The 25,560-nt window shown below is 42.5% G+C and overlaps 3 protein-coding genes and 1 pseudogene across 5 annotated transcripts in view; 2 read left to right on the top strand and 2 right to left on the bottom strand.

The window, feature by feature from the left end:
* SNW1 (SNW domain containing 1) overlaps positions 1-4,064 on the top strand; it is a 44,439-nt gene extending 40,375 nt beyond the window's left edge. For 2 of the 3 annotated variants that reach the window (XM_010382729.2, XM_010382728.2), the window contains 3 exons: positions 801-918; positions 3,135-3,298; positions 3,379-4,064. In XM_010382729.2, coding sequence (XP_010381031.1) covers positions 801-918; positions 3,135-3,276 — 260 coding nt within the window. In that variant the 3' untranslated portion in view covers positions 3,277-3,298; positions 3,379-4,064. Of the gene's footprint in view, positions 1-800; positions 919-3,134 lie in introns of all 3 variants that reach the window. The other variant, XM_030931534.1, reaches the window with a different exon arrangement.
* SLIRP (SRA stem-loop interacting RNA binding protein) lies at positions 4,065-14,126 on the bottom strand. Its single transcript, XM_010382727.2, has 4 exons — positions 13,983-14,126; positions 10,422-10,480; positions 5,418-5,525; positions 4,065-4,167 (listed from the first exon to the last, which is right to left on the bottom strand). Exons 1-4 carry the CDS (start codon positions 14,077-14,079, stop codon positions 4,111-4,113), a joined length of 321 nt encoding a protein of 106 aa, XP_010381029.2. The 5' UTR covers positions 14,080-14,126; the 3' UTR covers positions 4,065-4,110.
* A 42-nt stretch (positions 14,127-14,168) lies between these two features.
* The window catches only part of ALKBH1 (alkB homolog 1, histone H2A dioxygenase), a 41,537-nt gene continuing 30,145 nt past the window's right edge, over positions 14,169-25,560 (top strand). Inside the window, exons 1-2 of the mRNA XM_010382726.2 lie at positions 14,169-14,369; positions 17,730-17,838. Of these exons, the coding sequence (XP_010381028.2) occupies positions 14,187-14,369; positions 17,730-17,838 (292 nt within the window). The 5' untranslated portion in view covers positions 14,169-14,186. The remainder of the gene's footprint in view (positions 14,370-17,729; positions 17,839-25,560) is intronic.
* On the bottom strand, positions 23,703-25,522 carry LOC115897441 (annotated as a pseudogene).

Raw genomic sequence — 25,560 nt, 5'->3', positions numbered from 1 at the left:
AAACACAAAAAAGAGGCTGGGCACAGTGGCTCACACCTATAATCCCAGCACTTTGGCAGGCCAAGGCGGGCGAATCACTTGAGGTCAGGAGTTCAAGACCAGCCTGGCCAACATGGTGAAACCCCCTAAAGTGGCTATCAGAATTGACAACACAGAAAAGCTGTAAAATTGTAACTGGATGAAAATGAAATAGCCTGTAGAAATCATTTTGTGACCAGAGTTTTTAGTAAAATAAGTAATGACAGTTACCATGGTTTCATTGGGATATAGATTGCATGTATAATGAAACAGCCAGGAAACCAAATTAATTTGAATGTCAAAAATCATACTAATTCAGTCATTGACATGTTTCCCTGAAAATTCTGGTGGGATAAAATTACTAAATGTAGTTAGATAAAAGAGCTGTTTCTAGCTTATTTAAAATGATTCCTGTGCTACATCTAAATTGTATCCACTTCCCCAACCCCCAAACCATCATATGATAGTAAATATAGACCATAGCAATTTTATATCTCAGCATGGTTGTAAGTTGATTGCTTATATTAAAGAATTCCATGTCAACGAATCTGTTAGATGTTCTTTTGAGCTAACAGGATGTCCTAATTGTAAAACTCTCCCTCTAATCTTGAAATGCTTTATAAGGGCTGCCAACTTGATTATGTATTATCAAGGAATATACATTCACAAGATGTGAATGTGACATATTCATGTCCTTTGCTTCTGAGATTGGTTGTATTTCTATTGAACATACTCAGTTTGTCTATAAAGAGTTTTCAGTTAGTGATGTCGTTTCAAAATAGGTCGAAACTTCAGAGAAATGAAAATCGGGATATCAGTGAAGTCATTGCTCTCGGTGTTCCTAATCCTCGGACTTCCAATGAAGTTCAGTACGACCAAAGGCTCTTCAACCAATCCAAGGTACAAGTTTAGGAACAGCGTATTGTTGTGTTGATGTGAATACCTATCCTCAGGGAAACGAAAATTACCATACTTCGTATTTGGATGTAAATGCCAGCATAACGACAAAAAAATTGGAAGTTGTATGTTGAAACTTGAGACAAAGATGAAACAGTTCTGATTTTAACTTCTTACAGTGGACTGAAATTTGAGACACTAGAAGAAGAAAGAAATTAGGTGATTAAAAACTTGGTGCTGTGGTATGTCAATCTTTTGTTTTTAAAATAGAACCAGGGAGGCCAGGCACGGTGTCTTTTGCCTATAATCCCAACACACTTGGAGGCCAAAGCAGGCAGATCACCTGAGGATCGGGAGTTTGAGACCAGCCTGGCCAATTGTGGTGAAACCCCAGCTCTACTAAAAATACGAAAATTAGCCAGGTGTGGTGGTACATGCCTGTAATCCCCACTACTTGGGGGGCTGAGGCACGAGAATTGCTTCAGCTTGTGGTGAGCCAAGATTGTGCCACTGCACTCTAGCCTGGGTGACTAAGACTCTATCTCAAAAAAATAAAATAGAGCCAGTATCCTACAAAAGTGCCCCTTGGGTTTTTTGTTGTTGATTTTTGGCCTTTTTTTTTTTAATGCTATAGAAATATGTCAATTTGGGAATCTTTTAAAAATGAAGCTGTAAAACTGGATTAAAGTACTAGGCTGGCTGTCAGGAAATCTGATTTCTAGTACCAATTGCCATTAGCTAACTAGGACACTTTAAGCCTGGGAAAACACAGTGCGGGCGCGTGCACACACACACACACACACACACACACACACACACAAGGTAAGAATACAGAGGTGTAAATTCTACTGGAAAGTGGAGTGGCAAACTTTATGACTTGGAGGTTTTAATTAAGCTCTTCTAAGTGATAATTTATTAGGTGCATTTTATATTCTTGGCATTGTTCTAAGTCTTGTTATTATCTCAATTCTTACAAAAATCCTTTGAAATAATACTATTATCTCTTATGTTATAGATGAGGAAATTGAAACACAGGTTTACCTTGTGACTGATGGAATTAAGATTCAAGTCTTGATTTCAAAGCTTTTTTTTTTTTTTTTTTTTTTTTTTTTTTGAGATGGAGTCTCACTCTGTCACCCAGGCTGGAGTGCTGTGGCGCCATCTTGGCTCACTGCAATCTCCACCTCCCAGGTTCAAGGGATTCTCCTGCCTCAGCCTCCTGAGTAGCTAGGATTATCACAGGCACATGCCACCACGCCCGGCTAAGTTTTGTATCTTTAGTAGAGACAGGGTTTCATCATGTTGGGTCAGGCTGGTCTCGAACTCCTGATCTTGTGATCCTCCCGCCTTGGCCTCCCGAAGTGCTGGGATTACAGGCGTGGGCCACTGTGCCCAGCACATTTCAAAGCTTTCTTAACCACTATACAATGGCAGCTTACCAGCTGCACAAAGGGATGTAGGGGTGAAATTTCACGTAAGTAAATTTTTCAAAATAATCACCTGTTAGAAGCTTAAGCTTAAAACATTTAAAAATTGTGATGAAAATATTTCTGGCTGGGCACTGTGGCTCACACCTGTAATCCTAGCACTTTGTGAGACCTAGGCAGGCAGATTGCTTGAACCCAGTGTAAGACCAGCCTGGGCAATATGGCAAAATCCTGTGTACAAAAAATTAGCTGGACATGTCGGCACACACCTGTACTCCTAGCTACTTGGGAGGCTGAAGTGGGAGGAACACTTGAGCACAGGGAGGTTGCAGCTCCAATGAGCTATATGGCGTTTTGTGAGACCAAGGCAGGCAATCACCTGAGGTCAGTTCAGGACCATCCTGGCCAACATGGTAAAACCTTGTCTCTACTAAAAATATAAAAATTAGCCGGTGTGGTGGCACGTGCCTGGAATCCCAGCTACCTGGGAGGCCGAGACAGGAGAATCGTTGGAACTGGGAGGCAGTGGCTGCAGTGAGCCAAGGATCACGCCACCGCACTCCAACCTGGGTGACAAAGCGAGACTCCGTCTGAAGAAAAAAAAAAAAAGAATCCAAAGTTGTTATGAACAGTTTATGTGCTAGCAGTTTTTTAATGACCTTTTTTTAATTTGCAGTTCAGATTGTTGAAAATGTGAGCTAGCTTAGCAAGGGTTTACTGTAAACATGTTATGATTCAGCTTTTGATAAACAGTGTTTACACTCTTATTTAATGTCATCCATTTTCCCACAGGGTATGGACAGTGGATTTGCAGGTGGAGAAGATGAAATTTATAATGTTTATGATCAAGCCTGGAGAGGTGGTAAAGATATGGCCCAGAGTATTTATAGGCCCAGTAAAAATCTGGACAAGGACATGTATGGTGATGATCTAGAAGCCAGAATAAAGACCAACAGGTACCATTCCATACAACTCAATTTCAGTGTTTACACTGGTGAAAACAAAGTAGTTCATAGTCTTTTCTCTTTTTCCCTAGATTTGTTCCCGACAAGGAGTTTTCTGGTTCAGACCGTAGACAGAGAGGCCGAGAAGGACCAGTTCAGTTTGAGGAAGATCCTTTTGGTTTGGACAAGTTTTTGGAAGAAGCCAAACAGCATGGTGGCTCTAAAAGACCCTCAGATAGCAGCCGCCCCAAGGAACATGAGCATGAAGGCAAGAAGAGGAGGAAGGAGTAGACACAGGTCTTTTCATAGTGAATGAACTATTACCCATTACCCTAATGATGCAAGTCATATGGGGGAACACTTTGTAAATGGTCAGGATAAAAAAACAAATCTGGGTGCCGGATCCCAGCACTACTTTTTATTACCAGAGAATGGGGGGTGGATAGAAAATTCTACTTTGAATTATTTAGTTTTTTTAAAGAGTGGGTTGTGTTTGTGCTTCTCCTACCTTTCAGCATTTATAGAACATGCTGCCCCACATACAAAGTCAAGACCACTTCCTTTTGTGTGACACTAGTAGTTTGGGGTTAATATTTTGTGTAAGAACAGCTGCATATGAGTAAAGTTAACCCAACCACAGTGAGGAGGATGTTCACATACTGGAACTGTCCTGCCAAATAAATTTTGCCCCTGTTATGCTCTGTTTTAATTTGGAGTGGGCAAAGTAACCTCTTGCTTGGTGCAACTATTTGTTTCAAATAAAAACATTTAGACAAAATTCTCAGTTATGTTAACTTTATTAATAGGCTGCGGTCTCAAAAATCTTACTCTTCATCATCAGATGTTTGCAGAACTTTTGGCCTTTTAGCTTGAACCTGGACCTGAAAAAAATAAGCACTGTAAGGAAGGAAAGGCAATGTCTGCAAAAACATTCAAACTGAAAATCGCTTTTTTATTAGGGAATCAGTATGAATAACTCAGGCAGTTTTTATTTGTACCTTGTTCTTTTGTTTTCTCCTCAAATTCCTTTTACCATCTTTCTTGATACTATGACTCCCTAACCCTCAATTAAAAATTGTAAATCAGGCCAGGAGCAGTGGCTCAGGCCTCTAATCCCAGCATTTTGGCAGGCTGAGGCAAGAGGATTGCTTGAGGCCAGGAGTTCAAGACCACCCTGCAACATAGCAAGGCCCTGTCTCATTAAAAATAAATTTAAAAATAAAATAGTAAATCAATTTGGCCCAAGATCACATGGTGGGAAAGCCAAGATTTCAGCCCCAGCTTGCCTGACTTGAAAAGTAGACTGCTGGCTGGGTGCGGTGGCTCATGCCTGTAATCCCAGCACTTTGGGAGGCTGAGGCGGGTGGATCGCCTGAGGTCAGGAGTTCGAGACCAGCCTGACCAACATGGTGAAACCCAATCTCTACTAAAAATACAAAAAATTGGCTGTGTGTGGTGGCACATGCCTATAATCCCAGCTACTCGGGAGGCTAAGGCAGGAGAATCACTTGAACCCAGGAGGCGGAGGTTGCAGTGAGCCGAGATCGCACCATTGCACTCTAGCCTGGGCAACAAGAGCGAGACTGTCTCAAACAAACAAAAAGAAAAAAGTAGACTGCTATGTCCACTGTGTTTTATAAACTGGTCACTCTACCACCCCCCATTCTTTTTCTTTTTTTTTTTTTTTGAGATGGATTTCGCTCATTGCCCAAGCTGGAGTGCAATGGCGCGATCTGTCTCCCGGGTTCTTCTGCCTCAGTGTCCAACCTGTCTCCCGGGTTCTTCTGCCTCAGTGTCCTGAGGAGCTGAGACTACAAGCATGTACCACCATGCCCAGCTAATTTTTTTTGTATTTTTAGTAGAGACGGGGTTTCTCCATGTTGGTCAGGCTGGTGTCAAACTCCCAACTTCTGGTGATCCCCCCCACCTCAGCCTCCCAAAGTGCTGGGATTACAGGCGTGAGCCACCGCACCTGGCCTACCACCCCACCATTCTAACAAGCATTAAGGTAGCTTCAGTTACAAATCTCTCAAAAGTCCCCATCATTCCACATTTATGACCTATTTAATTGATACATAATTAAATAGTACCTACATGTATATATGTATCTGGTATAGAAAAACAAATTTACCTTTACTCCATCTATAATATGATATTCCTGTTGTAGTGCATTCTGAAGTTCTTCTTCTGAAGAAAACTGAACCCAGCCCAAACCTCTGTGAAAGCCAGTCTCCTTGTCCTAAAAATTCAAAATATAGGAAAAGATTAATCATGAACTTGAGAAAGTTTCCATGAGCTCCAAATCAAACTACCAACTTTTTCATCTGCCAAAAATCAGATTTTTTTTTTTTTTTTTTGAGGCAGGGTCTTGCTCTGTCACCAAGGCTGGAGTGCAGTGGTATGAGCCGGACTCACTGCAGCCTCAACTTCCTGGGTTCAAGCAATCCTCCCACCTCAGCCTCTTCAGTAGCTGGGATCACAGGTACATACCACCATGTCTGGCTCATTTTTTATATTTTTTGTAGAGACAAAGTCTTGCCATCTTACCCAGGCCGGTCTCAAACTCCTGGGCTCAAGCAGTCTTCCCATCCGGGCCTCCCAAAGTGCTAGAATTACAGGCGTATGCCAGTATGCCCAGCCAAAAATCGATCACAGACATAAGTGTCAGTAACCTTGCTTTACACCCTTCCCGATTACCCAAAGCTAAATCCCTGTTGTTAAACTTCCTGTTTTCCTTGCTGCCATTAGAGAAGATATGGGTCATGAGCTTTCTGTGTCATTCTAGATGCAAACCATACTAACAGTATTAGCTAAGGGAAATTTTGATCAGTACTTTTGTTCTAAGCCTCGTTTCTGGAAACTAGAAAATTAAGCCTCAAAGGCTTGTTGCACTCATTTTTGAATCCAGTCACCCTCATCACCACCACGACTATCATATGTGCCTAATGAAAAACAAGAAAAGATTATATTTAGCCCTTACTTAACCTAGTTATAGACTTCTGGTTAATTTAAACAATTTTGCTACTTTCCCTTGTGCAAAAGTTTCAACCTATATATCACATACAGAAAACAGATTCTAGAGTGCTTGGATGTACCCTGCCCCTCCAGCCCTTCAACAGAAAACAGGTATTAAGATGTCTAGTCCCTGTAGATGACAAACTGGTCCTCATTAGTCTCATTCAAGTTATGCTGTGCTTTGCCAAAAAAAATCAAAATCTTGGCCGGGCGCGGTGGCTCAAGCCTGTAATCCCAGCACTTTGGGAGGCCGAGACGGGCGGATCACAAGGTCAGGAGATCGAGACCATCCTGGCTAACACGGTGAAACCCCGTCTCTATTAAAAAAAATACAAAAAACTAGCCGGGCGAGGTGGCGGGCACCTGTAGTCCCAGCTACTTGGGAGGCTGAGGCAGGAGAATGGCGTGAACCCAGGAGGCAGAGCTTGCAGTGAGCTGAGATCCAGCCACTGCACTCCAGCCTGGGCGACAGAGCCAGACTCCGTCTCAAAAAAAAAAAAAAAAAAAAAAAAAAAATCAAAATCTTACAATTGCTCCTATACGTGAAGGATAACTTTATAAGGAATAACCTAGAATACAAGAGAAGTTTCTGGTGATGTCCCAATGATCCATTCATTGTAGATAAGACAATTTCTAAAGCATTCCTTTACTGTCATGTGACCACTTCCACAGTCAAAGGCATTAAGTTTATAAAACAGGCCAGGTGCAGTGGCTCAATCCCAACACTTTGGGAGGCTGGGGTGGGTGGATGGCTTGAAGTCAGGAGTTCGAGACCAGCTTGGCCAACATGGTGCAACTCCATCTCTACTAAAAATACAGAAATTAGCCAGGTGTGGTGGCACATGCCTGTAGTCCCAGCTACCTGGGTGACTGAGGAAGGGGGATCACTTGAACCCAGGAGGCAGAGATTGCAGTGAGCTGAGATAGCGCCTCCGCACTCCAGCCTGGGCGACAGAGCAAGGCTGTCTCAAAAAAAAAAAAAAAAAACTCAGTCCAGGTGCGGTGGCTCATGCCAGTAATCACAGCACTTTGGGAGCTAAGGTGGGTAGACTGCTCAAGTCCAGGAGTTGCAATATGGTGAAGCCCAATTTCTACAAGGAATACAAAAACTAGCCGGGTGTGGTAGCACATGACTGTAGTCCCAGCTACTCAGGAGGCAGAGGCAGGAAGGATCCCTTGAACCCAGGAGGTCAAGACTGCAGTGAACGTGATTGTGCCACTGCACTCCAGCCTGATGACAGAGTGAGACCCTGTCTCAAAATAAGGAACCAGGATTTCCAACTTGAGTACAATGAATTTAACAAAAAATTATTTTTAGTCATATTTTATTTTGTTTTACCAACATCAAAGCTGCCTTTTATTTAAATCTAAGATCTATTCTTTCCAGGTCCTACTTTATTTATGGACCAAGAAAAACCTATTAATTTTTTTTGCAAGGAACTTTTAATTTAAATGCTCTTGAAAAAATTGAAGTTTTCATGCTTATAGAAAACATTTCATCTCCATAATACACGTGCTCAATTTTTCTATTCAACTATATAAAATTCCATTGCATCAGTGACTTAATATCTAATCAATCCCAGTGATGAACATTTAGGTTTTTTCTTCTTACTTGACATTAAGCAATGCTGCTTTGGAATATTCTTGACCACACATTTCTGTAGGATAAATTCTTAGAAAAGTAACTGGTAGATCAAAGCAAATATAAATTCTTAACTTTGGTATTTTGCCAACTACACATCAGAACTGAAGGTATCAGTTGAACTTCTCAACAACTTGAGTGCCAGATTCCGTACACCTTCACTGGCACTATATATAACTAATCTGTTAGTCTTTGGGAGTCAAGTAACATTAAACCAAGAATTAAGAATTTAAGTTCCTTTATGTTGTTATTTTACCACAGCCCTTACAGTGCTGCAAGGAAAAAAAGGTTTCAGTCAAGTGTGTGTAAACTTGTACTCACATCACACCCTAAAAAAGCCCACAGAAAAATAGTCCGGGATAAATTTATAGGCTGATTTCGAGACCCTCCCAAGAAAGCAAAGGAAATGTAATATAAAAATACTGTTTTATTAGTTATAAATCTAAAAAAGAAAATGGTACTCAATGAAGATAAAACTTAAAATATCCTCTGCCAATTATTAGAAATCTCAAGTCCTTATTAGAATACTGTAGTAGGCAGAATTCTAAGATAGGTCCTATGATCTCCATGCATTCCCCATGTCACACCCTATATAATCCCCTCCCCTTGAGTGTAGGCAAGACCTGACTTGCCTCTAACCAAAAGAATACAGCGAAAGTAATGGGATGTCACTCCTGTGATTACGTTCAATGTAAGATGCCATCTTAGCATACTGGAGAAGTCCTTGCTGGCTTTAAAGAAGCAAGCTGCCATGTTGTAAGACAGCCTACAGATAAACCAGGTAACAAGGAACTGCAGGGAGTTCCTAGGTGAGAGCAGCTCCCAACTCAGAGCCAAAGGTCGGCAAGAAAACAGACCTCAGTCCTACAGTTAAAGATGAATTCTGGCCGGGCGCGGTGGCTCACACCTGTAATGCCAGCATTTTGGGAAGCCCAGTGGGTGGGTCACTTGAGGTCAGAAGTTCAAGACCAGCCTGCCCAACAGAGGGAAACTCCATCTCTACTAAAAATACAAAAATTAGCTGGGTGTGGTAGCGCGTGCTGTAGTACCAGTTACTCAGGAGGCTGAGGCAGGAGAATGGCTTGAACCCAGGCAGCAGACGTTGCAGTAAGCCGAGATTGCGCTACTGCAATCCAGCTTGGGCAACAGAGCAAGACTCCATCTCAAAAAAAAAAAAAAAAAAATTTTTGTCACCCACATGAGGGAGCTTGGAAGTCAGTCTTTTTCCCCAGTAGACCCTTTGATGAGATGCACTACAGCCCCAGCTGACACGTGGAATATATAGCTATGTGAGACCCTAAGGAGAGGACCCAGCTAAACTGTGCTCAGCTGTGAGATATGTGCTGTTTTGAGCCATTATGCTTGTGATATTTTGTTATACAATAAAAAAACTAACACAAATACCTATGATAAAGCCTTTTCACTTTTTAATCAGTATCACTCAAAATGTTATCAATGGACTGTAGGACGGGCACAGTGGCTCACGCCTGTAATCCCAGCACTTTGGGAGGCCAATGCAGGATGATTGCCTGAAGCCAGGAGTTCAAGATCAGCCTGGGCAACATGGCAAGACCCCCATCTCCATAAAAATAAGCCAGTACAGTGGCTCACACCTGTAATCTGAACACTTTGGGAGGCCGAGGTGGGCAGATAGCTTGAGCCCAGGAGTTTGACGAGACCAGCATAAGCAACATGGCCAAACCCCATCTCTACAAAAAATACAAAAATTACCCAGGTGTGGTGGCGCATGCCTGTAGTCCCAGCTACTCAGGAGGCTGAGGTGGGAGGATCACCTGAGCCTGGGAGGCAGAGGTTGCAGTGAGCCATGATCGCATCACTGCACTCCACCTGGGGTTATAGAGCAAGACCCTGTCTCTTAAAAAAAAGAAAATGAAAAAATTTTTCCAGCCTGGGCAGTATGGCAAAACCCCGTCTCCACTAATACCAAAAAAGTTAGCTGGGCATGGTGGCACATGTCTGTAGTCCCAGCTACTCAGGGGGCTGAGGTGGGAGGATCACTTAAGCCTGGGAGGCAGAGGCTGCAGTGAGATCAGGCCACTGCACTCCTGCAGGGGGACAGACCAAGACCCTGTCCAAAGATAGATAAATAAGAGTTTTTTTTAAACACTTTAAGCTTTTTTTTCTTTTTTAATTTTTGTGAGTGTATAGTAGGTGTATATATTTATGGAGCACATGAGATATTTTGATATAGGCATGCAATGTAAAATAAGCACATCATGGAGAATGTGGTATCTATCCCCTCAAGCATTTACCATTTGACTTATGGGGTATCCAAACCCTCAGGCATTTATCCTGAGTTACAAATAATCCAATTACACTCTTTGAGTTATTGTAAAATGTAAAATTATTATTGACCATAGTCACCCTGTTGTGCTATCAAATAGGTCTTATTCATTCTAATTTTTTTTTGTACCCATTAGCCATTCCCACCTCCCCCTACTTTTTCTTAATACTTACAAAAGGTACAATACACCTTTTTACATGTCCAAACTGTGCAAAGTATTCTTTCAGCTGACCTGTGTGGCAGAAGAAAACATATTAAAAGCAGTTACATTTTGGATTCTCTTAGATTGTAGAAAGAAACTAACAGTGGTCCCAGGGTCACCAGACTTCTTGTGGACAGGAACTACTTTGCATTTCCCTGAAGGCTTAAGATTTAGGAAGCAGCTATGGTACTGACTATAAAGTCACAAGGTACCAGACTTCGTGGTGAGGAGGGGAGATGGACAGACAAGTTGTTGAGTTGGCTGCAGTCTCCATCCTCAGCAAACATCAAGTGTTTTCATCATATCAGTTACTGTGCGATGTGGACTATGATCCCTGTGAGCGGATCACAAAGAAGAAAAAGACCAATTACAGTCCAGTGTGTTTCCAGGTATACTGAAGATTTCCAAATAAAATCCCAACTTATTGGTCCTTCACAATTTAGTAAAATGAGTTGATCTCACCTACCCTTCCTGCCTTATTTCCCACTGCTGGTCCCTAGTTACTCTCTAGTACAACAAATTGAATTATCTGTATCTGTCCTGCGGATTACCCTCTTTGCATATGTTGTTCTCTCCCCTCCGTATGGTGGTAATCCTATCTCCCCCTGCCTAACTTACAACTATAACTATTCTTCAAGACCCAAACCAAATACATCCACTGAGTATTATTTTATTGGGCTCCTATCACAATACAAGACAATGTACTAGCCCTGTAGGACTTCAAAGATTTGGAGTATATAAAGACTAAATCAAAAAGTGGGCAAAGGATATGAACAGACATTTCTCAAAAGAAGACATTCATACAGCCAACAGACACATGAAAAAATGCTCATCATCACTCGCCATCAGAGACATGCAAATCAAAACCACAATGAGATACCATCTCACACCAGTTAGAATGGCAATCATTAAAAAGTCAGGAAACAACAGGTGTTGGAGAGGATGTGGAGAAATAGGAACACTTTTACACTGTTGGTGGGATTGTAAACTAGTTCAACCATTATGGAAAACAGTATGGCAATTCCTCAAGGATCTAGAACTAGATGTACCATATGACCCAGCCATCCCACTACTGGGTATATACCCAAAGGATTAGAAATCATGCTGCTATAAAGACACATGCACATGTATGTTTATTGTGGCACTATTCACAATAGCAAAGACTTGGAATCAACCCAAATGTCCATCTGTGACAGACTGGATTAAGAAAATGTGGCACATATACACCATGGAATATTATGCAGCCATAAAAAAGGATGAGTTTGCGTCCTTTGTAGGGACATGGATGCAGCTGGAAACCATCATTCTTAGCAAACTATCACAAGAACAGAAAACCAAACACCGCATGTTCTCACTCATAGATGGGAACTGAACAATGAGATCACTTGGACTCGGGAAGGGGAACATCACACATCGGGGCCTATCATGGGGAGGGGGGAGAGGGGAGGGATTGCATTGGGAGTTATACTTGATATAAATGATGAATTGATGGGTGCTGACGAGTTGATGGGTGCAGCACACCAACATGGCACAAGAATACATATGTAACAAACGTGCACGTTATGCACATGTACCCTAGAACTTAAAGTATAATAAAAAAATAAAGACTAAAAACTACATGATCTGTTTCTCTTGTGAACTACAGTGCCTGTACTTCACTGAATTACTTTTTATAATATCTATTTAGTTCTCCTAGTTCACCAAAACCTCACTGGTTCAACAACTGCCTATATTTGTTCTAAGTCTCTTCATCCCCACCACTACTACACTGTAAGCACCCTCAGCATATAAACCACCATGTTTACCATGACCAATAAACAGTAGGGCCTCAATATTGGCTGAATGAATAAGTAAATGTCCACTAATCCTTCCAACAATCCAGAGACTAAATTTTGAAGGGATCTAATGTTTAAGTCAAACCAACTGGCAAGATCAAGGTCTCACAGAATATGATACTGGAGAACAAAATGATGTTAAACATACGTTTTATACCAGATAATTAAAGTCCTAGAAGACACTGATTTCAAAACAAACCAGCTCTGGAAGGTAACCCTCTTCCTAAATTGCCTAAAATGGTGAAGGAAAAACAGCTGCAAGCACCAAGAAGAATGCCTACCACAGAATAGATACTCAAATAAATATTTGCTGAATCAATGGAACAACCAAGAGAAACTGTTTCGAGGTTGTACATAATGCTCACTCTTTTTAAGGGTTTTAAACTAGCCCTTTAGTGTCTGGAAACTTACATCCTCAAGATGCTAATGAAACTCCTCAGCCTTTCCATAAAGTTTCACAGGGCCTACGGGACACTTTACTGGGCTTGGTCTTCACCAACCACATGTTTAAAAGATGAGGCACAAACCAACCTATTTCCCATTCTACTACTCACATCTGAGCCACAAAAAACTAAGAAGAAACTAAATCTTGCTCCATTTTGTTTAAAGGGGCTGACCTGAAACATGAATATCTATAAAAAAAGTGACCACGAATGTTTACATGTTGGTAAGCAAATATAAAAACCTCATCTCAAAACTGCAACTGACAAAAATTGAAGGTGGTGAAAGATTTCAGAACTAATTATTCCAACCTTTATCTCAAGACTAGGCCCCTCCCGTAAGTTTCCATTTTAGTTATCGTGAAAATAACTATCATTTGCTGAGTACTTACACTGTATCTAACGCAAGTCTAAGAAGTTTGCATATAAACTCACTCCTCTCAACAATCCTATGAGTTGGGTATTATTGACTACATTTTATCGATGAGTAAACTGAGGCCCAGTTGTGAGTCCTTTTCCCATACTAACTTCAGTTAGTCAGGTGACACAACGATTAAATGGCCAAGCTGGAATTTTAACCTCAACGGTCTAGCTTCGGAGTCCACTTCTCAGCCACAATGATAGACAACCTCTGTCCAATTGCCTGACGGAAACTTCACAAGTTTCTCAAACTCAACACATTCAAACTTTACTCACCTTCTCTTGGCTTGCTCCTAGCTTCTAAACAAGCAATTCACCAATGCTAAAAACCCAGAAATCATTCCTCCCTTTCCTTTATTCCGCTACACTTCCCCCATTTAAACCATCACGAAACGGCATCTAATTTGCTTTTAAAACATGAATGGATCTTACCACCATCCTTCTTCCATCGCCCTAATTCAGGTCCTCACCTTTTAAGTAAATTAATGATACTGCTTTTTAGCTCCTCTCCATGCCTAAAAGCTTGCCATCTTGAATCCATCCTCCACACTACAGTCAAAATTATCCCTTCTAAACTGTAAATCTTGGTTACCAAGTAATAAATCTTTACACCAAATCACTCCTAAAGGCAAGAGCTGGTGCATTCGTGACCCCAAAAGCTCAAGGGACATCCCTAAACGGTTAACTGCAAACAAAATTTCTTTCTGCTCACTTGCATGCTCAGGAGCAGTCTCCTAATTCAGCCACCACGCTGACTTAAGTACCCCGCAAAAAGCAGAAGCTTTGAGGATCGCTTGGATCTAAAAATTCCGCTACTCCCACATCTCTATCACTCACTCGACGCCGCAGTCCAAGGAATTTTTCTCACAAAAGCAACCGACCGATCGATATTTCTACGCAGCGCCACAGCACCCCTCGCTGCTGAGGCCGCCATCTTTAGACTAAAGGACCTCCTTGAAGCGAGGCCGCGGCCCCGGAAAAAATTTCCGGATCCGGAACACGAGAGAATCTGCTTCCGGATCAGAGAGTACAGGCCGCGAGATGGGGAAGATGGCAGCGGCCATGGGCTCTGTAGCGACTCTGGCGACTGAGCCCGGGGAGGATGCCTTTCGGAAACTTTTCCGCTTCTACCGTCAGAGCCGGCCCGGGACCGCAGACCTGGAAGGGGTCATCGACTTCTCGGCGGCCCATGCAGCCCGTTGCACGGGTCCTGGTGGCCAAAAGGTACAGAAAGAGGAGCGGCACGCGTCTCTCCATCGCTTGCGCCGCTTCTTGGAGGGACTTCCGTGCCTTCCTCGCTTCTTTTCACCTCCAGACCGGTTGTTGTTGAACGATTCCTGTTCTCCTTTGGCGGCAGAGTCGAACTCCCCACTGTCACACTAGCAATAACGCGTTGAGATGCTCGTTTCTTTAGGCGGCCTTGACTGGCAGGGGGGCTCGGTCAGAAGAGCCTGGGAATCCGTGTTTGTTTCTTACTGTAACTGTCTCCTCACATTTCTGTTTGGGTTTTTGTAAAACCCCATAGAAAGTCTTCGTAGACGGTAGGGTAGCGTTCTGCAGCTTGAAAAAATGACTCCCGAGGAATCCCAGAACTGACAGATGCGGCGCTGTTTGTTAAGCCGCTGTGGGTAAAACTAGTCCCTGTCTTCTCCTCTGGGCCTTTTAGAAGGAGGTCACTGAAGGATTCTGAGAATCCCTCCGTGTTAAAAATAAATGGCAAACAAGTATATATGGAATACAGGCACCGTTATTTCTACTTTTCCCCCATGGAGATTAAGAAAGGACACAGCCCGGGAGCGGTGTCTCATGCCTGTAATCCCAGCACTTTGGAGGCCAAGACGGGTGGATCGCTTGAACCCAGGGGTTCGAGACCAGCCTGGGCAACATGGCAAGACTCCCGTCTCCACCAAAAATACAAAAAATTAGCCAGTCTCATAACCTGGTCTCAAGTAAATAGATTTAAAAAAAATTTTTTTTTTTAGGGAACATAATAGACAAGAGGGAAAACTGGGAACCAAAACTGTAGTTCAGTATACATTTTCTTTCTTTACAATCCACTTTAACGTTGAGGATATGCAGCCCCTTAATTTGCTCTTGGTGTTGTCCACAGATGTCTAGATGAGGCATTCTTTCCAAGCTTCCTAACAGCTCTGATAAAATTGGGATGCTACAGTATTAAGTATTAATGATTGCATACTTGAGCTCAGCTTTTCAGCATCTTCATTTGTTAGGAAAACAGTGGTCTTAGGGTTGTCAAAATACAGAAAGTCCACACCCCAAGAATAATATACTTTTCTTTCCAGAGCCCTTCAGACTCTCATTCAGCTCCTTTTACCCGCATTTTACCATAATATGTACATGCTTTTTCGAATGTCAGCTATCAGAGAATGAACCATTATGTGTCTAGTACAGGACCTAAAACAGTACTGAGTAAGTACAGTATGTGTTGAGTACATGAAAGCTTGGGTGTTTTGTTCCCCAGCTCAAAGCACATTAAAGTAGTAATTAAGAGAGTTTAACTATTACAAGCCAGCTGATGAGACTAGTGGGGAAAGTGGTGGTTAACAGTCTGGCAAGGGAGGAAGCAGAAAACCTTTTATAAAAACCTTATATAAAAAGTGGTGTGGTTCAGTTTAGCATATGATAGAATAGGTCCACTAACATCACCTCCAAGAGTGTGTTAAATTATAGTGCAGTATTAAGTATGGCCTATTTAAGAAATCAAGACAAAATGCTTGAAAATGTTTTATCAGCCCCTAGGTACCTGGAAAACTCAGCTGATGAGTACTCTCAGAGGGTTTGAGACTGGTTATACATCAGCCAACTTTTGGTATTTTGTCCAGGAATCTCCACACTTGGAGAAGTTGATAAAATATCATTCTCTTTGAAAGAGAATGTTTCATATTATATATACGTGTGTGTGTGTGTGTGTGTGTGTGTGTGAGATATATATACATTTTGTTGTTGTTGTGGTTGAGACAGTGTTTCACTGTGTCACCCAGGCTGAAGTGCAGTGGCGCGATGCTCGGCTCACTGCAACCTCCGTCTCCTAGGTTCAAGCAATTCTTCTGCCTCAGCCTTCCCAGTAGCTGGGACTACAGGCACGCACCACCATGCCTGGCTAATTTTTGTATTTTTAGTAGAGACGGGTTTTCGCCGTGTTGGCCAGGCTGGCCCCAAACTCCTGACCTCAGGTGATCTACCTGCTTTGGCCTCCCAAAGTGTTGGAATTATAGGCTTGAGCCACCGCACCCAGCCTGTTTTATATGTTTTAAGGCAAGGCAGACCCTAGGTTTATTATTCAGGAAAGAATAAAGGTTTTTTCCGTTAATGTTTTGACGTCAGTGACTGCATAGTGGGTCTCTTAACCAATGTAATGAGCCATCCATTAGATACTCATGTACAAAAAAAAAAAAAAAAAAAAGATACTCATGTACAAAGAAAACTTCAGCCCCTGAAATACTAAATTCATTTCTAAGTAATTAACAGAAGCAGAAGTTGTAGTATCAGTTGGACATTTCATCTAGAAGAGGGCAAACAGGATTTTTTAGCTTTTACTTTTAGCAAACAGGATTCCCAGTGTCTCATTGAAACCTTTTTTCTTTCTGTTTACAGCACTCTCGATCTTTTTTTTTTTTTTTTTTTTTTTGAGACAGAGTCTTGGTCTGTTCCCAGGCTGGAGTGCAGTGGCGTGATCTCAGCTCACTGCAACCTCCACCTCCTGGATTCAAGCAATTCTGGTGCCCCAGCCTCTCAAGTAACTGGGATTTCAGGCACCCACCACCACACCCAGCTAATTTTTGTATTTTTAGTAGAGACGGAGTTTCACCATGTTGGCCAGGCTGGTCTGGAACTCCTGACCTTGTGATCCGCCTGCCTCAGCTTCCCAAAATGCTGGAATTACAGGCGTGAGCCACTGGGACTGGCCTTCTCTTTTCATTCTCTCACCCTGCCCAGCTTGGTGTTCCTTATAGCTCCGTTTAAATACCAGCTCTATACAAGTGTCTCAGAAGCATTACTGTTAGCCCTAACTGAAGTAAATAGCTTTGTGACTCAGGATATTTCAGTACACCAAGCACCTTTCATGATTCAGTCCCATAAGAAGTTGCAAAGGTATGATATCATAGGAAAAAGTAGTTCTGAAAGCCAAAATTAGCCTGCTTAAATTTTCTTATTACCATCTTGCCTCAATTTTGGGTAACTCTCCTATTACTATATAGATGAGAAACTGAGGCTCTAAGACATTAAGTTACTCATCTAAAATGCCTAGATCAAGTAAGCAGTACAACTAAGATTAACCCCAGACTTAATACTCTTTGCTTTGGCCAGGCACCGTGGCTTACACCTGTAATCCCATTGCTTTGGGAGGCCAACACAGGAGGATCACTTGAGCTCAGGAGCTTGAGGCTACAGTGAACTATGATCATGCCACTGCACTCTAGCTTGAGCAATAGAGCAAGGTTCTGTATCTTAAAAAAACACAAGAATCCTAATTTTGCCTCATATAAGAAATGTCTTTGGAGGTTTGAGGTTCCCAGGGTTGACCTGCAAAAATAGATTTAACTTCTGTTACCTTCCTTTCAGGTGGTCAAATCTCAGCTAAATGTGTCTTCTGTCAGTGAGCACAATGCATATAGAGCAGGTCTTCAGCCCGTCAGCAAGTGGCAAGCCTATGGACTCAAAGGCTATCCTGGTGAGTGTAACTGACTTCAGAGAAGGCAATATCACTCAATCATTTGTATCTTCATGTCTTCAAAGAAGGTACTGTGAGCAAGTAAATAGACAAAGGATACACATAATAAACAGATAAGTGTTTCATTTCCAAACCGATTCTATACTGTACCTTGTCTAAGATGTCCGTTTCCAAAGGAGAGAACAGGAGTCAGCAGTGCCTGCAGATGTGGCTGAAAGTGGCATGACCATTGAAAAAATAAGGACATTGCCTCTGGGCTCCCTGCCACAACTCTGAACATATGATTTGGCAGAAATGCTGTAAAGAATAATTTATCATTGTAATAAATGTCATATAATAGTTATGAATAATTCATAATTGTCCCTCTAGTCACATTCTCAAATGGCATAACAACTTAAAACTTGTTGCTATCAAGGCTGAACATATTTAATAAAGAATTACAATTAATGACATCAAAAGTCCTCGCTGAGTGCGGTAGCTCACACCTGTAATCCCAGCACTTTGGGATGCCAAGGTGGGTGGATCACCTGAGGTCAGGAGGTCAAGACCAGCCTGACCAACATGGTGAAATCTCATCTCTACTAAAAATACAAAAATTAGCCAGGCGTGGTAATGCATGCCTGTAATCTCAGCTACATGGGAGGCTGAGACAGGAGAATCGCTTGAACCTGGGAGGTGGAGGTTGCAGTAAGCCAAGATCGCACCATTGCACTCTAGCCTAGGCAATAAGAGGGAAACTCTGTCTCAAAAAGAAAGGCCAGGTGCTGTGGCTCACACCTGTAATCCCAACACTTTGGGAGGCCCAGGTGGGCGGATCACGAGGTCAGGAGATTGAGACCATCCTAGCTAATAAGGTGAAACCCCGTCTCTACTGAGAATACAAAAACAAAATTAGCCAGGCATGGTGGCGGGCCCCTGTAGTCCCAGCTACTCGGGAGGCTGAGGCGGGAGAATGGCATGAACCTGGGAGGCAGAGCTTGTTGAGCCGAGATGGTGCCACTGTACTCCAGTCTGGGCAACAGAGCGAGACTCCATCTCAAAAAAAAAAAAAAGAAAGTCCTAATAGGGGACAAGTGAGGTGGCTCACACCTATAATCCCAGCACTTTAGAAGGCCAAGGTGGGAGGATCACTTGAGCCCAGGAATTTGTGACTAGCCTGGGTAACATAGTAAGACCCTGTCTCTACAAAAAAAAAAAAAAAAATTCCCACTCTGTCACCCAGGCTGAAATACAGTGGCACAATCTCAGCTCACTGCAACCTCCACCTCCCAGGTTCAAGTGATTCTCCTGCCTCCCGAGTAGCTGAGACTACAGGTATACATCACCATGCCCAGCTAATTTTTGTATTTTTAGTAGAGACACGGTCTCATGTTGGCCAAGCTGGTTTCGAACTGCTGACATCAAGTGATCCGCCCGCCTCAGTTTCCCAAAGTGCTGGGATTACAGGCGTGAGCCACCTCACCTGGCCAAAAAAAATGTTTTTAATTAGCCAAGTGTGGTGGCATGCCTCTGTAGTCTCAGCTACTCAGGAGACTGAGGTAGGAGGATTGCTTGGGGTGCAGTGAGCCAGGATCATGCCACTGCCCTCCAGCCTGGGTGACAAAATGAGACCCGTCTCAAACAATTCTAATAGACTTGTCTGCAATTTTTAATTTAGTAATGTTGGGTAGCTGGTTTTACAGAGAATGAAATTCAGAAAATAATGAAGAATATTTTCTAGGCTCCTGGGGCCATTGTAAAACTTAACATTGCACTTGTGATTTCAAATATAGGTTAAAAGTAAGAGAAATCTTTAAAAAGAAATGTTAGTTTTCATTGTGCCAATGGCCAGGACTCTATGGTACAGCTCTTAGTACATTATGACCACTGAAATACTTGTTAATAGCATGGGAAGATGTCACAACCTGGCTCCTCTTGAGCTTGGGTAAATGTAGAGCATGCATCACCAATAGTCTTGGTCTTGGAGGCCACTCTTCACCTTTCAGCTCTAGCACTTTTTTTTTTGAGACAGTCTTGCCCTGTCGCCTAGGCTGGAGTGCCGTGGTGCGATCTCTGCTCACTGCAGCCTCCGTCTCCCAGGTTCAAACAATTCTCCTGTCTCAGCCTCCCAAGTAGCTGGGACTACAGCTGCCTGCCTGTGTTTTTAGTAGAGACAGTGTTTCACCATGTTGGTCAGCCTGATCTCAAACTCCTAACCTCAGGTGATCCACCTGCCTTGACCTCCCAGAGTACTGGGATTACAGGCGTGAGCCACCATGCCCAGCCTCTAGTACCTATTTTTAAGGCCATGATTCTCTGTTGCTCTAGGCTTTCTCCCCTTAACAGATTGTTCATGCCACAAACTTAACCCCACTTGAGTTTTAAATTGTCTAAAGTGCTGTACTTACTTTCTGAGGCTTTCTAGGATTTACTGCTTAATTAAGCCACATCTTTTGGGTGGATGTCTCATATCCTTGGAGAGTTTATTCTGTCTCTTCTGCCGTTATAAGCTGTGTTTGTTTATTTATTTATTTATTTTTTACTTACTTTCCCTCAGAAGCTGTATTTAATAGAAATATAATGTCCAAAATATGGGAGAGAACAGTCTCTTCTTACTCTGAGTTGATCAAAAGGATTTTGTTTATTTCTGGATCTGACGTAATCTGAAGGAAGCTGAATATACCACAACCTGTCTTCACACTCTTGTGTGAGGACACATTATCCTCTTGAACAAGAGGATAATAGGCCTGGAAGCCAGAAGCAGAATCTAGGGAAGGAAAGAATTATGGGGGAACATCACAGCATTAATCATTGAAAAATTATCCTGCACAAGAAGTGGTGGGAAGCAGTGCACACCAGTGGTTAAGGCATAGGTTCTGGTGCCAGGCTACCTGGGTTCATATCCTGGCTCTGCCATCTACTAACTGTAAAACTTTGGGCAAGGTTTTTAATTCTCTTGCCCTCAGTTTCATCATATGTAAAATGTATATAAAAATAGTACCTACTTCATAAGGTTCTTATGAGGATTAAATGTTAATGTATATGTTAACTGCTTAGGTCAGTGCGTTCATCAAGCACTTAAAAATGATTTGGGGTTGCTCTAGGTGTCAGAACCCAAGACCAGTGAATGAAAATTATGGAGAGGCAGGGTTTTTTTGGTTTTTTTTTGTTGTTGTTGTTGTTTGTTTGTTTTTAACCTGGAAAACATGCAGATGCAAGATAGGCAGATTTTGGTTTTATTTGTTTTCTTGAGACAGGGTCTCATTCTGTCACCCAGTGGGGTGCAGTAGCACAATCACGGTTCACTGCAGCCTTGGCCTCCCAAGCTCAAACGTTCCTCCCACCTCAGCCTGCCTCATAGCTGGGACCATTGGCTTGCACCACCATGCCCAGCTAATTTTTTTTTTTTTAATTTTTTGTAGAGATGGGGGTCTCACTATGTTGCTCAGGCTAGTCCGGAACTCCTGGACTCAAGTGATCCCCCGGCCTCAGCCTCCCAAAGTGCTGGAATTACAGACCTGACCCACTGTGCCTGGCTGGGAGGCAGATTTTAACCCAATAAAAAGAAAACAACCGTTGTCTGAAGTGGACTGCCTAAAGAGATATTAAATTTCCTGTCACCATTCAAGCTTGGACTAAACCAGAAGTATTATTCCTTTAGTCTGATATGTTTGGGAATATTATAATATTCTTTATTTCATGAAATTGTGATGATAGCAGATGGTAGGTTGTGGAGGGGAGGGGTTCCTATCTTTTTCCAAAATGTTGATGATCCTATCATTCTCCCAAATTATACAGATAAATGAAACACAAAATCCAAATGTATTTTGGAGCTACTTTAGAGGACATGAAAAATCAGATTACTGGTAAAAATCTTTGTCTGTATGAGGTTTCCTTGATACCAAAAACCCATTGACTTTGATCATTAGGTTTAGTTTTGAGTATATGCTATTGATAATATTAAAGGTGGAACAGGATTAATCAACTATAATGAGGAACCTGTCCATATTGAATATCTCTAAGCTGTCTAGTTTTTTTTCTATATCTGCAAGAATCTAGACATAGAATTTTCAGTGCTTTTAGTAAGATTTAGTATGGTAGAGGAATCTTCAGGTTATTTTCTATGTATTTCTATGATGGCATAACCTCCTTTCAACTGAACCACATGTGGTTTTAAATCTCTTTGAAATTCTGATAGTGGACCATTGATGATATTGTTCAGAGATTCATTGGTTAGAGCCTAGTATTTATAATGCAAAGAGCATAGGTTTGTTGCTTGGATGGGCTTACTGGTTTTGCTTATTCCATGGCCACAAATCCGGCTTTGTTTGTTGTACCCCAGATTGTTGGTTTGTCTTATCCCAAATGTGTGCTAGCCTTGTGATGGGCCAGGAGAGAGGGATGAATCAGTGAAGTCATGTTACCCCTCTGAACTTCTGTTCTCTTACCTGCAAAACTGGATTATTAATTTCCTCATGGAGTTACTGAAGATTAATGAGATCGCATAAGATTGCTAGCACAGTGTCTGACACTTGTAGGCATCTAGCTATTTTTAGCAGCTACTATAATTAATGACTTAGGAATAAACTTATTTATTGTTAATTGCTGTTATTAAACTTTATCATTATTCTATGTCTAAATTATATGCCAATGAGAAGAGAGGAAGACTAGTTAAGTAATAACAAAGTTGTTTCTGTTTTAGACTCTCAGCCTAGTGTCTTTACTGTGTGCTTTCATAGTAATTCTCCCTAAGGATATTTCCATAAAATGTGTTGTTATTGCTAATAGTCCACACCAGGAATTGGCAAACTAGTTTCATTATAAACACAGTTTATTGGAATACAGCCACACCTTTTCCTTTACTTACTGTGTATGGCTACTTTCTGGCTACAGTGACAGAATTGAGTGCTAAAGAGACCAAATAAGGGCTCACGCCTGTAATCCCAGCACTTTGGGAGGCCAAGGCAGGCAGATCACTTGAGGCCAGGAGTTCAAGAGCAGCCTGGCCAACATGGCGAAACGCCGTCTCTACTAAAAAATAAAAAATAAATTAAAATACAAAAATTAGCCAGGTGTTGTAGTCCAAGCCTGTAATCTCAGCTACTGAGGAGGCTGAGGCAGAAGAATCACTTGAACCCAGGAGGTGGAGGTTGCAGTGAGTCTAGATTGTGCCTGGGTGACAGACTGAGACTCTGTCCCAAAAAAATAAAAAATAAAATAAAGAGACCAAATAATCGTCGTAGCCTAAAGTCTTTACTATCTAGTTCTTGACAGAAAACGTTTGCTGACCTATGGTATAGACTAGATCTGGAGTTCAACCAGGAACTGAAGACCTTCAAATTATTGCCAGCATTTAATTCAGAAATCCTTAAGTTTTAGTCTGTTCATCTGTTTTTAAAATCCTTTTGCAAGGGGAAGATTACACTAATATATGATGCTTGGCTTTTTTTTTTTTTTTTTTTTTGAGACGGAGTCTCACTCTGCTGCCCAGGCTGGAGTGCAGTGGCTGGATCTCAGCTCACTGCAAGCTCCGCCTCCCGGGTTTACGCCATTCTCCTGCCTCAGCCTCCCGAGTAGCTGGGACTACAGGCGCCTCCCGCGTCGCCCGGCTACTTTTTTGTATTTTTTAGTAGAGACGGGGTTTCACCGTGTTAGCCAGGATGGTCTCGATCTCCTGACCTCGTAATCCGCCCATCTCGGCCTCCCAAAGTGCTGGGATTACAGGCTTGAGCCACCGCGCCCGGCGATACTTGGCTTTTATATAATTGCCTGGATTCCTTCTTGTTCCTCAGGACTTGTCCAACCATGCTTACTCTTGCTGAGATGACCTTGCTATTTATGTTATTGGGAAAACTGAGTCCTTCAGGCACAAACCCTTTCAGCTTTCAATGGCCCCCACACTTACAAGCAAATGTTCTCATTTCTACCATCCAGTCGTAGAGAAGGAGTTCTTTTAGTTCAAAGCCAGTCTCTACCTTCTTGATCCATCTCACCTTCTTAAACCTCTTCCAGCTTTCAAGACCTTGCTCTATTTCTTTCCTCTCTTTTGTTTCCAACTGGCTCTTCCCTGTTGACTCTTTCTTCACAATCTGTAAGCATACTTAGGTCTTACCAGTCCTTAAAAACCAAAAACTGCCTTCTTAACTCTTTGTTTTTCTATGACTGCCTAAGCTTTTATTTTCTTTCATAGCTGGTCTTACAAAAAGGAGTTTAACTTGTCTTTATTGCCCCCTCTCCAGACAAGGTTTTTTATCTCTTTATCTCTAATTCTTTTTTTTTTTTCTTTTGAGACAGTCTGTTTTTGTCACCCAGGCTGAAGTATAGTGGTGCAACCTTGGCTCACTGCAACCTATGCCTCCGGGGTTCAAGCGATCCTCCCAGCTTAGCCTCCCAAGTAGCTGGAACTACCTGTGTGTGCCACCACGCCTGGCTAATTTTTGTATTTTTTCTAGAGACAGGGTTTTGTCGTGCTGCCCAGGCTGGTCTCAAACTCCTGAGCTCAAGTGATCTGCCTGCCTTAGCCTTTCAAGTGCTAGGATTACAGGTGTCAGCCAAGCTACCATGCCCAGCTTCTAATTCTTTTTTTTTTTTTTTTTTATTACAGCAAATGATTTTATTTGTAATTTCTACCCCCTCAGTGCCTCCTCCCAAAAAACCTGCACATGAATTTACAAACATATTAACATATAAATAATGAGAAACATCCTGACCAGGGTCTCCTGGTTGTCTCTGCTGGAGATTAAGACTGGAGAGGGCGCTATCTTCACACAGACTTCCAGTGACATCGAGAGTCTCTTGGTGGCTGTTTTGGGCCCACAGCTGGCTTTTTCAACACCTCCAGGTTCAACCACCAGTCTGTGTGCTGTGCCCAAGGTAGAGCCCAGGGACTGCGAGCATGTGCAGCTCCATTGCCCATCATTGTTCCAGCTGAGCTCATGCTAGAAGGGATGCTTCCTCTCCTGACAGTGCTTCATGGTGGCCAGCCCGCTCCTGCTGGCACTCAGAGCCTCAGTACCGGGCCACCTGGCAGCACCCACAGATGTTGAACTCCCGGAGCTACTTCTCAATCACTGTGCAGGAAGGGTAATGCTACTAGAGTAGGTGTAAGAATTCAACTCTTCCCCACATCTCCATTGGTGTTATAGTACCAGGTCACAGTTAGGACGGGTCACTGCTCTTCTTTGGGGTCCGTGGGAAGCTGCTGAATTGCAAGCCAATGCAAGCTTTGCTCTCTCTTCTGTAGGTTTCTTTGGCTTTGGGCCACCAGCCCCACAGCACCAGCTACAGGTTGTCCGAGTAATTGTCCTCAGTGAGGGCATTGAGATGTACCACCTGGAACCCAGGGGTCATGCCTCTTCTGTGCTCCCACAGCAACTCATGAAGGAGTCTTCCCAATCCTCTTCCTCAGTGCTTGTCAAAAGCATACCTGAATATCTTAGTACCATTTCCATCTGCATCTACTTCCATTTGGGTCTCAGAGGAGTACCTCTCCACCAGCAGGATATCTTTGCTCATCTGTCAGTGTATTCGGTCTTTATCTGACTGCATACTGCCTCCACTACTCTCTCCCACCAGAAGCTACAACCACTGGTGACAGGAACGGAGCTCTCATCGAGGGTAAAGTCCCTGGCTAGTGCAGCTACACAAGTGGCTCCCTCCCAGCCACTGAGCTGAGCTGTGTGATGTCCAATTTGAAGTCAGTCATGGCCAGGCCTATGCTTTCAGCCAGCAGTGCCACTCCCA

This window comes from Rhinopithecus roxellana, chromosome 5 (assembly GCF_007565055.1).
Source record: "Rhinopithecus roxellana isolate Shanxi Qingling chromosome 5, ASM756505v1, whole genome shotgun sequence".
NCBI classification, from domain to species: Eukaryota; Metazoa; Chordata; class Mammalia; order Primates; family Cercopithecidae; genus Rhinopithecus; species Rhinopithecus roxellana.
This window is presented reverse-complemented; position numbering and strand designations above follow the sequence as displayed.